Source organism: Accipiter gentilis, chromosome 4 (genome assembly GCF_929443795.1).
Source record: "Accipiter gentilis chromosome 4, bAccGen1.1, whole genome shotgun sequence".
Classification (NCBI taxonomy): Eukaryota; Metazoa; Chordata; class Aves; order Accipitriformes; family Accipitridae; genus Astur; species Astur gentilis.
Genome location: NC_064883.1, coordinates 17110468 through 17127008, shown reverse-complemented (window position 1 = coordinate 17127008; position 16541 = coordinate 17110468). Strand labels below are relative to the sequence as shown.

The 16541-nt window shown below is 40.4% G+C and overlaps 1 protein-coding gene across 1 annotated transcript in view; it reads right to left on the bottom strand.

The window, feature by feature from the left end:
* VWDE (von Willebrand factor D and EGF domains) overlaps positions 1–15032 on the bottom strand; it is a 40805-nt gene extending 25773 nt beyond the window's left edge. The window contains exons 1-7 of the mRNA XM_049798330.1: positions 14954–15032; positions 9791–9975; positions 6714–6945; positions 4625–4690; positions 3679–3938; positions 2127–2216; positions 627–771 (exon numbers count right to left, since the gene is read on the bottom strand). Of these exons, the coding sequence (XP_049654287.1) occupies positions 627–771; positions 2127–2216; positions 3679–3938; positions 4625–4690; positions 6714–6945; positions 9791–9835 (838 nt within the window). The 5' untranslated portion in view covers positions 9836–9975; positions 14954–15032. The remainder of the gene's footprint in view (positions 1–626; positions 772–2126; positions 2217–3678; positions 3939–4624; positions 4691–6713; positions 6946–9790; positions 9976–14953) is intronic.
* Positions 15033–16541: the final 1509 nt, after the last annotated feature.

Here is a 16541-nt window from a genome sequence, read left to right as displayed (position 1 = left end):
TACTACTGTTAAGACAGATACATAAATTATTTACAAACATTTTCATAAATTAAAATATTTATGCATTTTTCTTGGGTTTGGTCATGCAAAACCCCCTCTCTACATCTTCATACACACACCCAAGAAAATGGTTTTGAATTTTCCAGTTTGATAGAGAAATGGAAATCATTATAGGCTTGCTAATGTGACATAAAAATGGTTGTCTGCATAGGCAAGGCTCCTCCTGGGGTTCACAGGACTTGTGCTTGAGGAAGTACTATAGAAAACAGTAAGAATAGTAAAAAATGAGGACTTCACGACTGCATATACAATACTTGCATCAAAACAAGTCAACAAAATTAACTGAATTACGAACTTTGTAGGTATTACGGTATTGTGTCTATTCAATTTAAAGAATATGGCTCCAATATCCATAGCTACCAAAAACACGTGCTAACTTCAACAAGGAATAGATTATGGACACATTCTTCCATACTTTCAGCAGCCATATATACAGCTTGTGAATATTCTGTTTTAACATTTTAGAAAATATTTTGCAATGTAACAGCTTCTCCAAGGAGACCAGTGGGAATATTTAGAAAAACACATTAAACATACAAAATGCAACAGATCAGGATACTACTTACCTTCATCAACAGTATTTAATGTTAGTGAGATTTTGCAGTCACTTTCAAGCTGGCTAAACTCAGGACAAGGAACAGGAATGCTACTTTCTATTGTCAGTCTGTATTCCTTCCCATCTTCTGATATATCATATGTTTCTGTATGTATCTAGCACAGAAGAAATTGTACTTAAAATGCAAGCTTTGAGAGTAAACTACAGCACTGCCTACTAACCAGCTTGGAGTACAGTATAAAAAACTAAAGAGATGGAATGGCACGGTGCATGGCTGCTGCACTTGATCAGGCTTATTTAGATGGTCTGAAGAGCAGCAGCATACTGGGGAGCAGATGAGGAGCACACTGGGGAGCAGCAAGAGTCTTGAAGAGGTGGGAATAAGGGGCAAGGATAGTGTAAAGGCAAGAGTAAAGGCTAGCTAGAAAGATAAGGAATTGGCAAACCACATTAATACCACAAAAATGTATTCTCTGGGTAATTTCTGTAAGCTAAAATACAAACAGTTTGGTGTATTGTCTGGGGGGAAGGGAGGGGGAAGCTACCTACAGGCAACAATATCCCAAAAGAATTTGGAAGCCCCGTATTTCTCCCAGGATTCCTCTCCATAAACCTCCATCACAGCTCACCATAGATGCATAATCAAAAATGCAATGAGCCATCAGTAACAGAGGCCTACAACTGAGCATTGTACATTGGGTGAAATCCTGAAGACAGACTTAAAGGAAAACAAAAATAATGCATTCACACTTCGCAGTGTGCACTACAGACTTGCACTTACATGAGATAAATCTGTGCCCTGATCCTGCAGAAACATAAGCTCAGACTTAACTTTATGAAGTGCAGACCCTTAAGTCAACAGGACTATTCCCAACATGTAATGACACGCAGTGTATCTTTCTGGGACTGGGGTCCCATTCCCAGCCAGCAAATGGGTCCTGTAGCTACAGCCATAGTAGGAATTAAAATGAGTTTGAAGCTTGGCCTCTGACCAAGTGGCTCATGCCCCAGTTTCCCTCTCTAAGCCCAGACCAGGTTGGCCTCAGCCTTCCCTTACCCCCATGGACAGCTGGGAAGAGGCCCTGACCTGGGCTATCCCACGAGCCGTGTGCTGGGAAAACCCACTGGCATAGGCCAAAATCATGTCAGAAAAGGCAGCAGCAGTTAAACATAATGGACAACAGTGTGCCAGAGCTCAGGTCTGAGGCGTGGCCCTCCTAGTTTACAAATAGTGTCAGAGTCTACTCCAGCTGCTGGAAGTCAAGGCTTTCACTACATGTGTGAGTTGCCGATTCAGCCTTCCTGCACCCTGAGTACATGGGCAGCACAGAAACAACTTTGACCCTTCTGCTTTTTGACAAATTTAAGTTCACTACAGCCAACAACAGGCTCTATTAATTCACAATTAATACATTTTGAGTGCCTTCTATTCAGAGGACTGACTGCTGTAGCAATACTCGGAAAGATTCCTAGTACAATAAATTAAAACATTATTTTCTTTCAAAATTACCTTAATGCCAGCAAAAAATTCCTTGCTCTCAACAGAAGAGCTTTGTATATCCGGCTTCTCCATGAAAAAAGCAGAACTGCTACAATAGACCTGAAGGGAAAAACCAGCATCATAAAATACGTTTTTTGGTATGAAGTGGTCACAAGAACACAAAACCCAGCCACCATGGGTCAGTTTGATGGATTCATCACACCCAGTCTTCTGTTTGCACCAGAAGTTACCAATTGCCAGTGGTGCTGCTTAAGAAAAACACAGAAACAGGTTGAGCATCCTAAGACCTTTTCCTGGCATATTCCACCAGTAGTGCAGACTTCTTGAACTAAAGGCCACATACAAACCAGCATGTTTAACAAGCACCTAAGTCTCCACAGATTTAACAAATTCCTTGTGGAGCCCATCTTGCGGAAATGCATTCTATAATTCATTACAAGTTGTTTACTTCTTTTTGTCCATTTCACATTTTTTGCCTTTTAATTTTCTTGAGTGCCCATGAAATGTATGCAAAACAACCATCCCCTCCTCCTCCTCTTCTTACTATACTTTTTTCCTAGTGTTATGGGCCTGGACAATCTTTTTCAAGCTGAAGAACTTGCTGTGATTTCCCTCCACTGAACCAGTTCCATGCTACTAGACACTGTGGTTTTGCATTTTTTCTTTTATTTTGCTGTGTCCCTTTTTAGATGTGTTGACCACACATGCAATATTTCCGATCCTGAGAAAACCCAGGATTCATAGCAGCAGCAGGTAGTTTGAGACTGTGCCTTTCCTTTTGACTGTCACTGAGCTAACACTGTCAGGCAACTAATCACAAAGTCCCCACAGGATTTTTGAGGATTAGCAATTGTATTGTTGTCCAAGCAGCCTGGCTTTGGCTTGAACACACATGCACACACACACCAACCATGTGCTTTTTGGGTTTTTATTCTGGCCAGGAAAAATTAACCTGTATTTTGGTATATGCAGGTAGAAAGCTTATTGACTTTCCAATGCTTAAGCTTCTTAAAGTTACCATGAGAGCCTAGGTCTTGATTCTGCTACCACGGAAGGTAATGCAGGTACTCCCACTGCTTTTGATGGCAGAGATTAAACCATTTAAATCCGATCCTAGAGACAAAACCATCAAGCAGCAGCTCATTACTGATTCAGAGAAAAGATATCTGTCTAATGAATCAACAACACAGCTTCTCACAACCTGTGGCTCTTACAGCCTCCCACTTTGATGCAGTTGCACCCAAAAATCCTCTTCATTTACACTATCAAACAGAATCACAGTAGAGGGTGAAGAAGATGCAACTTGAATAAACGTTTATCTCTTGGAGGCATGCTATACTGTACTGAGACAGTCTCAAAACCTTAACGGCAGTGAATTAGTGATATATTCTGTGGTATTTCCACATTCATATGGGCACTGTTAGTGTAAACAACAACGAGAGGCAGTATGCTTCTGCCAAGGAAAATTATACAGCAGCATGCTGGAACTCTGTTTCTAACAACTGTTTATGTCTACTGAGCCATATTTACAAAGATACAAAGAGATTATATTTTAACATACTCTGTCTCCAAGTCTGACGTTTATCCCATCTAGTTCTAGAAGTGAGAACGTATGAAATGCAGTTTCATGTTTCAGTTCTTCTTTGATACCGTCAGGAGAAAGTCTTGACCAAGTGACAATGAATCCGACTGAGCTGTTTGCAAAAGGAACACCAAAGGTACACCTTAGGTAAATGCTGCCTTCGATCAGCTCCGCTACAACTTCAGGAATGGCTGGTAGTGGTGGTGACACAGATGGAGATGATGAAGGAGCCAGGTTACCTAGTCAAACAGAAGTGTGGTTTGTGCAAAAACAGTATTGGATGAAATGACATTTACATGTATTTTGCCAATTAATACACTAATACTATTTTTTTCATATGTGGAAACATTACGTTATTACTTAGAGAATCAGAGAAAATGTGTATGTTCCTTTTATGAATTGTTAAAAGGACAAAAAATTCTTTATCAGCCTTTGGTTATATTCTAGCCTATAGGAAGGTGCTGAAGAGGGGGAAAAAACAACGAACAAAAACAAGGGAATAAAATACAATTAATTATTTTACCACACAGGAGAGAGCAACATACAAGCGAATTTGCCTGACAGAAGAATATTTTCTCTACTTCTGAAGAAAGGGGAGGGGGAAGAAAAAAAAGGAGCAGAATAAGCAACACTATGATTTGTAGATTCATCTTATATTTGACTTCCAATGAATCAAAGTATCTATAAATCAGTATTATTAAAATTACCTCTTAATATTTTGGTACTTATTCTGAACATTATACTGAGAAAGTATTTTTGTAATCCAAGGTCTGAAATCATCTCCAAATTGCTCATTTTGCAACAGACTGAGCAATACTGTTGATAACACGAACATGTTTTTCTTCAAGACAGAATATGACTAAATGTTGACATTATTGGGTCATAGATGCAGAGAAGAACTTGAAAATCAAAACAAAACACTCACTGCTACAGACGCCTTGAACTTCCGTTCCCTCAGGATCACAGGTCTGTGGCTTTGCATCTGAAAGAACTACAGGTTGTTCTTAAATTGTATATTCACATACATACAGAGTATGCACACCAATGCTTTTAAATTAATGCCCTATGTTAAAAATACACCAAATATCACAAGACACGAATGGAAGTGTAAATTAGCAGAACAGAAGCAGTCTTGTAATCTAATCCATATATAATTATGGTACCAGTCAGTACAAAGCCTTGTGTTGGAAATCACAAGTAGATTGGCTATACCTAGGAGGAAGGATACAGAACATAGTACCACCTCTATATCTTTTACTGCAGATGTACCCAGCCAATACTTACAGCGGTTCTTAGTGAATAAAAAGGAATTAAACTATTCTCTTTAATATTTATTTTGTCTCCCCAAATCCACATCTGAATGCTTATTCAATAACTGCAACCCTGGACAGCCAAATTCAGTGCAGACCTGCTTTGAAAAAAAATCATCTTTCCTACAGGGGCCTAAGAAAAAGTGCTTGTGCACTGTTATTGTTTGGTACTTTGAATATCATTCTAAAAAAAAAAAAAGTGAAACTTTGATTAAACATGAAAATACCAGTGCATTTGTAACAGGAGTAGAAAGAGGTTAGTCACTCCACTCAAACTAAGTCAAAAGGGCAGCAGCAACACTGAAAACCCCATTCAGCAAAAAGAATGAAGAGCAGATTTTGATGTTCCACATTTCAGTGATACATTTGACTTCCTCAGCATGTAGAAAAGAGACTATTTGAAAATTTGCATCAAGTGTTTACAGCTATCAAGTGTTAAAGAGAAAACACAGTACAGATGGTAACCTAGATACAAAAAGCAGCACAAGAGCACAACACACTTTGAATGAAAACATCATCTTAAAAGAGGGCTTTTAAACTCAAAATGTGTTTCAGATTTACAGTATTCAGCGGAGCTAAACCAGAGTTATGTTTCTTGCCTACTTTGTTTTGAGGCAGTAAAAATCTGCTAGCTGGCTGCCTATGGTTTTTATATCCTCTTTCCTCTTCATAAGCCATCATCCGAAGTAAATGCAAAGTTCTGTAGTGCAGGAGTTCTTCACTGCTTCAGTCACTTGCATGCTGAAATGCCCCATTTTTTGTATTTTTCTTCTGTCAATAAACCCTTGGATAATGTCTTAACAATTGGACCTAAAGGTATAGTGACGGGCCAATAAAGCACCAGAAAACCCACTGATAGTCTGCTATTAAACTTTTGAAGGCTGTCAGTACTAGACAATATTATTTAGAGCAATACAGTACATGATGCATAAAAATACTGCTAGTATTTTCACAACAGTGTTATACAAGCTAATAAGAATTTCCGACTACACTAATTTGTCACTATTTCACAGTATTTATAACTGTAAGGATTTAACCATGCTTTCCTTAAGTTATCTAAAACATCTGGCATGAAAATTAAATACTGAAGTTTTGAGCTGTGAACACCAACGCACTTTTGCAGCACAAGGGTCCAAGACAACACAGGGCATTGCAAAAGGACTCCACTTCAGCTCCTTCTCATAGTACTAATAAAGTACTTATCAGTAGAGCATTTCTGTGTTGAATTTTCTTCTAGCAACAACATGTATACTCTCCAGAAAGATGATAAAAGATTTACAGTAAGAAAAATATACCTGATGATGCTAAACAATATTTGATAAAAATACAGTTTGGTCAAGTTCTTACTCTGATACATAACTTTACTTATATTCAGTAACAGGTATTTGCAGAGTATGAGTGCCATTGCAGATACTCTGAGTTTTGACTTCTAGATGTGTCTTATATTATATGGAAGATTTCAATTCTTAAGTTTCTGGGCTTTGAACAACACTGGAGTGCTAAATGTAAGTTAAAAAGGGGTAGTGCGAACCCACCTTACCATACCAAATTATTTTTCTATAGTATCAGTATTAAAAGTAAGGACTGCAAGAAATTTTAGCATGTATAAGTATTTCCAGACATTTCCTCTCAGCCCAATATCAGAGAAACACACTTACTCATAAACACACACACTTAGCTGAGTTAGAGCATGCATTTTCTCACCTTCTGCACAATACCCCATGCATCCTTGGGTGGGCTGCAGTAAGTAGACAAAGAAATTTCCACAGTTCCTCACACTGACAGGGATTCGGAAAAGACAGCAGTCTTTTGAAGCGCTGAAGAAAAACTGCCATGTAGCACAAGCTGTTAACTGTTTGATCTCACCGGGTCCAGGCATGGATTCTGACTCCCTCAGAGACAACCAGACAGGGGCTTGAGTACCACAGTGATTCATCTTCAGCACCAGAGAAAAACATCAGAAAATAGTTAATGCTATATCAAACTGTTGCTGTGCTTTAATGAGAGGTACATATGTACTCAATTAATTTCCTGCATGAGCTTTTAGCAAACTTTAGACAGTATAATTGAGGGCTTGCTTATTTTCCTCCTCAAGGTTGAATACAAATACACACAAAAGAGACTCAAGTCCTTGAGTCTGATGAATTTGTGTTTCTAAAGACAGGCTATAATTTAAAGCCTGAAGAACTTAACTGGGAGCCACACCTGAGTATTTTGCCCGAAAAAGCTAACAGTTGTGTTATGGCTTAGTGATATACATCCATTAACCTTCAGTAACTGACCGCGTGAACACTATCAGAGCACAGCAAATACAGGGCAGAACATACTTACACTGAGTATCAACTAAGGGTGCTAAAGCTGACACATTTTATCTGCCCTCTGCCATGGACTGAAGGCTCAGCTAACCTCCTGGACTTCTAAGAGATGCGGCCAGCTGATGCAAGGTTACTGACTTGCAAGCCCTAGCCAAAAATGCAGGACACCCGATAAGCCCTGTCTGTCTTTCAATTCCCCACCTTTAGAAATACATATGCTTGTAGAACCACCCGTAACAAGCACAGTGAGTTTGTAGCAACCCTATATCCTTTGGTGTTTACAAAGCAGTGGGCTTCACAAGGTCTGTGGTTCAGATGCTGGTTCAACAGGTGATTTAAGAGGGCTCTTGTTCCCTCCCTTGCAAGCAAAAGCCTTGTTCAGTGCTTTTCCTCACGGATTGAGAAGTGTGCTGTGGAACAGTCTCCTTCACCCCTCACCACTGTGGCTATGTGAGGTCTTCAGGCCAAGGAAGCTGCCACGCAGGTCACAGCTTAACAGTAGCACCAATCATGGTAACTGAAGCCTAAGTCTGATTTAGCATACAGCAGAGTTTACCAGGGGAATACAGAAAAATTAATCCTGAGAAAAGGAGACAAAGAAGGAATCTGGTTCTTGGGTTACCAGAAGAGTTAAAGATCACCTCTTGTCTTTCATGTGCTGCAGAAGGCAAACTGAGGAGAAACACCTAGAAGGACACGGTGTGTTAAAGTCAGAATTTGGAAAATATTTACATGAAAACTATAAACTGAAATTGTGAGATTTTGAGAACCTCTCCTCCTTCATACATTGTATCAAGTACTCCTTTCTTTGACCTGAGAGTGAAACAAGGTCTCAGATCATCTTGGGTCTAAAGACTACTGCAGACTCATTAAGCAATTACTCATCTCAAAAGTACACTTTTCTTTCTTAATCTAGAATATCTGAGCCCACCATCAATCCATCAGACAGACAGAATTAATGGGATGGATTGTTTAACAGAGTCTGAATCTTTGACAAGGATTAAATATAGCTATAATAAAAGTTCTCCTAAAGGGAAAGAAAGAAGGAAGCTTCCCAAACAAAACATCCATTCTAGTTTGGTTTTAATGTTTTGAGATTTCAAAATAAATGTCTTGGTTTTGTCAACAGATGCAAAGAAGCAGATGTCAATGCATAATTTCATTTGCTGAATAGGTTTTGAATCAATCTCTTTCCAACTGTAATCATCTGGACTCCTCTGTATTAGGATGGTAGCCTACTTTTACCAAATACTTACTAAGCACTGAGAACTTCGGTCAGATTTCTAAAACTTTCCTAGATGATCTGAGCAGGTATCTTGCTAGCCTAACGTCTGTTCTGAAAAACACATTGTTTTTTCCCCTGGTTTATCATGCTGGTTCTTTGCATAGAAAGTATCCATTTTGCAAAAATACTACTAGTTAATTAATTTGTTTGTACTAAATCTAACTGAAAGGAAGTTCTTCAGGAATCATACTTTTTGCTAGTTTTTTGCAGTATGAAAACCTGGATAACAGTAGCTTCTGCAACACAGCTTTCTGTGCCCTTGAGTCACCTGCACATTAAAGGTACTTCAGTGGCTTTATACTGCTGTAAAAAATTAATAAAAACTAAACTTAAATAAATAAATAAATAAAATAAGAGGGCCTGCTATAAACTCAATTTAATTTTATTAGTATGTTTTAACTGTTTTGTATTCCTTTAAAAGTGTTTCATTGTTGGGCTCTTCTTTTCTTTTTTTTTTTTAAGAGACTGTGACCAGGCAATTTCAATTCATTAGAAAAATCACGGGTAAAATATTCTAATGACATTTCTATTTTTTTAAATAAGGAAATGTGTTAAAGTGGGAAACTAAAAAGATATACCGCCTCAGAATATAACAACTACAGAGATGTTGTTACGTTCCAAAATAAAGCATTACAAGTCTGAAGTACTAAATATTTCACGTAATTCTTGAGTCTTACGGGACTTGCAGATGACAAGGCAACTAATCTTCAGTTAGCTCTTAGTTCAAGTCATTTTAGGAGTAATCTCTTCTCTCTAATATGCTCACTTTAAAAACTCCACAATTACCGGATTCATGTGGCTCCAAGTCTTTATACGGCTTTCACATGGCCTTCCTAACAGACTGACCATCACACAGTTGCAGCTTTACAACATGATATCCCTGCTACGCTGCCACTGAGAAAATCTTCTTTAGCAGTGACTACAAATGACAGTTTTTGAGTGCTCGAAAAGGTATGTAATTTATCATCCTCTGCTATTGCCCATTCACTGTAAAATTTTCAACACTTAAGACCTAACTGTCCAGTTAACTCATTTTAATATACTCAAGTATTTAGAGAGAATAGGTACTCTGTACTCCTCCACATCAGTCTCCGTAACCGTATTCTTTTTTTACACCTCCTACCAAAAAATTCTTCAGAAAAAATATGTATTTCTCATAATCAAATGAGTTGTAACAATACCTCCACGCACTTGGTAGGCATCTCAGCAGGCTTGTCAAAAATCATAAAGCGATACCATCCTGGTGTTAGGGAATGGTCACATATTAAATCCTGAATAGCTGACTGCTGGAGGTGGGATGAATCAAAATCAATGCTTCGGTAAGGGCTCTTCAGGATCTGATGTCCACCAGGAGAGCATTCAAGAACTGTGGAGCAAGAGTATTTCAAGTATCAAGATGGAATGCCTAATAAGTATGTTAGAAAAGACGGTAAGTATTTTTAACAGGAAAATATGGATATATCACAATATGATGTGAACCTACTTTTACTGAAAAACATATTGAAGTCTTAGTAACAACAACAAATAGGTATGTTAGCACTCTAAAATTTAATAGAATGTACACGTGGTAACCTTCCCTTCTTTAAGTGGACAATAAATGTAAATTAATAACCACATTAGGCATTTACCCTAGATGTAAAAACAGTGGAAAGGACTATGTTTATACTTTCTCTCTGGATTTTGACTTTTTAGTTCCACTGATGTTTATGAAACCTAACAACCTGAATAAAAATGGGGTGTCAGATATACAAGAGGATCAAAATCTCACCTCAAGAGGAGTAAGGATTATGTCTTTTGTAAATAGGCTACCACTTTACAGGGTTCCTATGCATGTAATTAAGAGTTCCTTCGAATGGATGAGAGGTAGTTGCATACAGTTTGCATGTATACACACCGATCATAGCAAGTGTGTATGGAAATGGGTAGATACTTAGAAATACATTTTAAGACAATTTGCATGACTGACATGCTAAATTTTAATAAGGACAACTGACAAACATATTTTGGGACATCTAAGTGACCTTGTGGTCTCAAAAAAAATCTCAAAATTGCTGATACGTAAAATGAAGGATCAGAATCTGAAGAAGGCTTTATGACAGTCTTTTTTAAAATCCAGACTCATTCAGAAATCAAGCAGAATGTCAGAATTTCTGAGACTGATCTGGCAGCTGAGTTGAATCCTGTCAAAGACAGTGACGGTAAAAGTTCTTGCTAATGGCATATTTGCATGCAAGGTACTGAATGGCCATTCTTGCTCAAGAATGTGCTTGGGAAGTGAAAGTATGGGGAAAAAAAATCAGATAATGTTTATAAATAAATAAGATTTAAAATACATCTATCTATTTATCTTGCTTTTAAAAATGGATACTGACTGATGCTGACTATGAATGTAATTTCAGATTATATTGCATGACACAGTTAATTCTTGCCTCTACTATGCTACTAATGAATTAAAAAAATGCAGCCATCTGCAAAGCTCTATGTTCTTACATTTTGACTATTAATACTCCAATTTTCAGTTTTCACTCCCAGGTTTTTCTGTATTTGTCCCTTATTTTGCATGGTGTAATTGTGTCACTGATTACAAACATATTTTGGTTCAAATCATGCAATAATACACTATCTTCCACATTTTTCATGCCATTGTCCAGATAACAACAATTATAAAACAGTTTCAAAATCAGGTAATTCCCCCCCTTTAAATGGAGAAGATGCCCCAGTGAAAGAACAGACTTCATGTCTTTCAAGCACAGCATGAGAATCCTATAGTCTTTCAAACCTGAGAATTTAATCTGATACGGCTTTAGGCTACCCAGGCAGGTAACAATAGCTTTATCTTCTATCCTCTAAGGGCAGACAGAAGTCAGTGTGATTGACTGTGCCACCACTGTGCTTCTGAGCTGCTTGTAGTAGCCTGTAGGCTATTCGTGTCCATACAAGCTGACCTTATTGAGAATTTATCCTTCATTGGAATCTGAAGAAAAGCCCTTGAAAAATCACAGCTCAGTCATGTGTATTATTGCAATGTTTTCCAAGCAAGCTACGGCGCAAGCAGTTTATGAACCATGGTGAAAGTTTCTTCCTGTCTTCTATTTTTTATTGGAATTCTCCCTTTCATATAGCACCCTCATTAGTTTTCTTTCCCGTAACTGAATCACTCCTGAAACAATTAGTATCTGTTACCTTTTCCATTAATAAATCAAGCTAGACACGAGACAAGTCTTTATTTTCTTTTCCTCCACAGTTTAATTAGATCATCGTTTGATAGATCTTTAAAACAGCTGATTGTACTCACTTGTAAATTCCACTAAAGATCAAATTATACGTTTATTCTTCTTATGCACATCACTTTAAAATGTCACCCAGCTCTTTGTGTATTCTTCCTTTCTTTTTAGAAGTATGCTAATATTTCCATAGTTATTGCTTGGAAACCTCATATTGTGTGTAACACTGCTTGATTTGTTTTTTCTTTCTTTTCTTTTCCTTACCCATTCTGCAAAACAACTGAAAATAACTGCCATCATCAATAATACAAATTAAAATATTTTATTACACATCTGAGTGTAACTGATGTGCTGTGTAACTCTAGCAACAGCAGAAACAAAACTATCATACGTATGGACACATACACAAGAAATGAATGTTGTGTTCTCTGTTAAAAAGTTATTCCTGCAGACCAGATCTGCTCAAATCACAGGCATTTAAGAGGGGAGTTGGCCAAATTTTCCACTGAAATCATTATTTCCTTATTCAGGATGTATTAAAAAGAGTAATTTTGATATAAGCATTCTTTCAAAATTCATTCTCAGAATGATGAATACCAATTTTGCTGTAATGCTCCAGAAAAGCTTTGCCTGTGTCCAACATCCAGCAATTTTCAGCCCAATGAGTCAAGGCTGGCAAAAAAATAAGGAACTGAAAACAGGGCCTGGTAACTTGAAAGTGCTACCTACAGGCCACGTTTACCTACCAGCTCTGCCTAGTATGGGAGGAACATTAAAGCATAGGAAGCTCTATGTGCTACTGTTGACTTCATCCACAATCTCTAACACAAAATGGAAAACTCATGTTAGTTTTAACAGAATTTATCATTTAAGCATTATTATTCTTGATGGAAATCCTTCTGTATATATGGGAATATTCTTTTTAATTATTTCTTTTTGGACCTTTAAGTGTATTAGTGATTTAATAACTTTAAATACTTGCTTTAGAATAATGAAATTCTAATTATAAAATACATAAACGAATACTTGAGAATTAAGACTGTGAAGTTCAGCCTCCTTTGTGGATTGTGCACCATTGGTTTAACCTAAACTAGCGGAGACACATGCGACAGGGTGTGAGGGGACACCGATTTCTAGAAAGTCAAACTCTCACATTTTGTTTGGAGGTCCAGATACTACATACTGTCTGCTGAAAAAGCAATCCATCACAGGAAAATATCCAGCTGTTTCCCTAGAACTTGAGTTTACTTCTCTTACTCTGTGCTTGTTTCCACAAACAGCCTATACATTGTATATGGCTCTCTACCGTTCTTTAAGCGAGGTCTCTGCATGCCAGGAAGAATTTGACTCCATATTTGCTTTTTCCTGACTGTCTTCCGAGTTACTACAGTAAGCTTTTCCTAGATCCACCCCAGAGCTACTTGATCCTGCCAGATACTGAGAAATGTGACCCTAAGCAGGAAAAGAATTCAACTTTCGCAACATCTTAAACACAAGGATAGCACTGTGCCGGTGGATGAGCCTTTTGGAAAAGATATAGACAAAATCTCTGCCAACACATTGGAGTTTGTACCATGACTGGGTCAGGTAATAGGTACTCTGAACACCACATTTTAACCAAAAGTCAAACTGGTTCTTGAAATCAACACAGGAGCTCATTTTCCACAGTGAGATATTTAAGTGGCTCCTGATGTCTGCCTCTGAGGCACTCTGGTGGAAAAGGAGTTCCACAAAGGAAGGACTTTTCAATTCCCTGTTCACATCTCTGTTCAAATCCATGTGCAGATAGGGGCCGATGATTTTCCATTTGTCCATAGTATTTCCAGCATACAGAGCAGTCAAGGACTGAGGACTGCTGGGCGCAAACCAGAGCAGAGACAGGAAAAGGAGCCACTTGCAGAATACAGGCAGGCAAGGGCAGAGTGGCAGGACTGGCAACTCAGTTCCTCAGGTACCAACAGCTCATCACTTTATATCTCCCGCTGTCCAAAGGCCAGGGTCTGGCAAATGACTACAGATAAACAAACAGTGCCATGAGTCAGTGCCCACTCTGATCCTCAATGTGATTTTTCTTGCATCTACTGTCTGCAAAGGATGCAGCATATCAACATCCCAAGGTAGAAATTAGAACTAGGACTGCATTTAACAAAAGTGCTCAGATGTATTTGTGGATTTAAGCTCTTCCAAAATGCTAAAATAGAGAGAAGTTCACTTTTTGGAAGAAGTTATCCTAAACTAATTATTTAGGGTAACACTTTTAAAGCAAAATATAAAAATGACTGTAACTACCTAAAAAGATGCCATTTGTTTGAATGAGACATATAAAAGCACATGATCACAAACGCTGTAGCAATGACAGTACTGCAATGCAACGTAACAGCAATGTGAACGCTCCTGTACACAGAACAATGAAGAAAACGGAATCAACACGCACACATTAATACATCTTGATAAATAACCTTATTCGAAAGGGTGTTAAAACACTTTCCAATCACTCCTGTCCACACCCCAAGGGGTGCTTTGTAAACGTTGTAAATACTTGCATAACCTTTAAAAAAAATGTAAATTATATGCTTATCGAGCATTTCCTAGTGGTTCTCAATGTAATATGCAATTGTTTCTACTCTTTACGCTGACTTTCTCTCAGAAATTTGAGACAATACAGATACGGGTTTTGCAAAGCATTTTTCAGCGGTGCCAGGGCAGAGCGTGCCAACGCACGGCATGTGCTCCGGCGCACAGGGAGAGGAGAGCAAGGAAGAGAGAGCGGGTCCTCGATTTTCAACGGGTACGTTTCCCCTGCAGGTGCGCTGTGACAACGACAATTCCCGTTTCGTCAGTTCGTAAAGTTAAGCCCCTTCCAGCGACACGAGTCAGATGTAGCTACCCGGCTGGAAAACGAGCGATGTGCGGGCACGGGGGAAGGGCCTGACCCGAGCCGCTCCCTGGGACGGGAGAAGGACAAGGCTCCCCGCCAAAGGGCCGGGGGCAAGCGCTGCCCCCTCTGCGCTAGGCCGCCCGCAGCAGCCGCCCGCCTCGGCACCCTCCCGTCCGTTCACCTGCCGGCGGCGATGCCCCCGCCTGCAGCCCGTTCTCGGTGCCCGGCCCGGCCCCGCTTACCTCGCCGGCGGGGCCTCGCCGCCGCCAGGCACCCCAGCACGGCGGCGCAGAGCCAGAGGCGGCGGGCTGGGGGGGCGGCCCCCGGCATGGCCCCGCCGCGCCGACCGACCGGCCGGCCGCCCGGCTCGGCTGGGCTGGGCTGGGCTCGGCTCCCCTCAGCCGCCCCGCTCGCCCCTCCGCCGCGCTCCCGGGCCGGGCGGCGCCTCCGCGCTCTTCTGGCGGCTCCGTGCGGCCACCTCGCGCCTTAGTGCAGCCCCTCCCTCGGGGGGTCCGCGGCGGGGCCCGGCCCTCTGCCCGCCTCCCTGCCGGCTTCGTGCTCGGCCCCGCCGGGGGTCGCGGTGGGGGCGTCCGCTCCCGGCGCTTGGGCGGCGGCGGGCGGCTACGGCTTGCGCCCAGGCAGGGCGCGGAGGGCGCGGGCCCTGGGCGTCCTCGGGGCGGGTGCTCCGTGGGGGAGATTTTCAGCAAGCAAACAACTGAAACACGCAGTGATTCTTATCGGGGGCTCTGTGAGGATCCTTTTCTGGATCCCGGAGAGACCCAAAGCTGGCCGACGTCACGAAGGAGCAACGTCCTACTGTCCTCTGACCCCTAGTCGCATTTATTTTCTAATGTGCAGTAAAATGCTGAAAAAGAGCCAGTTTCATATGGTTCGCTGTGGATCCTTTGGCCGTTTCCTTAGATCACCCGAGAGTGCTTTATACTTCTGCTTTAGCAGTAATTGCAACCTGCTGTGCTTGATACCATTAATGCAGAATGAGTTTAGCAAATATTTAACAGTTTCAAGCACCCAAGTTTCAAGGCTTGCTGGGACATGCTCCTCTTCAGAAATGGCTGGCGGAGGACAAATCTCAGCATTTAAGATCTGGTAATGCTGGTATTTTTCTTTGTAGGCCTGAGGTTGTGCAGGCACTGAACTACTTGGCACGCACCAGGGTGTACAGCAGTCCACAGAAATGTTTCACATTCTCTGTAGGATATGTAGACCTAAATCAAACAAAGAAATGTTGCTGACACTAAAACACAGCTTTCTGCCATCCACTGAACATCTGCAAGCGTAAAACGTTCAGTGAGGACTGCTTCCAGGAGGTACTGACCTGGGTGGCTCTTTGCAGAGCAGGTCTCCCCGCAGAAGGACGTTCTCAGGGCTTGGAGTCGAGGCAGAGACACAGCAGCGCTGTGTGGGTAACCTCGGTCCTCTTTTGCTCACACACCCTGAGCCTCTTCATTGCAGGAAGCAGTTCAGCTCCATGACAACAGTGAGTTTTTAAAAGGAATCGCTGTCACAGCCTGAGAGTTGAATTCAGAGTCTTGGGTTCCTGTCAGTTCTCTGAGGCAGATACTTTTCTCCTAAGCATTCAGGGAAATTTTAACCATGAGTTGTCTTAATCGTTTAGTCAGCTATCTGGGTTATTTGTTACCGGACCTGATAAACTTTTGTCCTGAAAAGTTGCATACAATTGAAATTAGTTTGGGTTTTATTTTTATTTTTTCCCAAACTGCGTGTATGTAAAGAAGACAAAAGGAAAGAAAGAGGTATTTTACAAAACAAGTTACAAAATAAGGACCTAGAAGGAGAGATGAGAGAAGC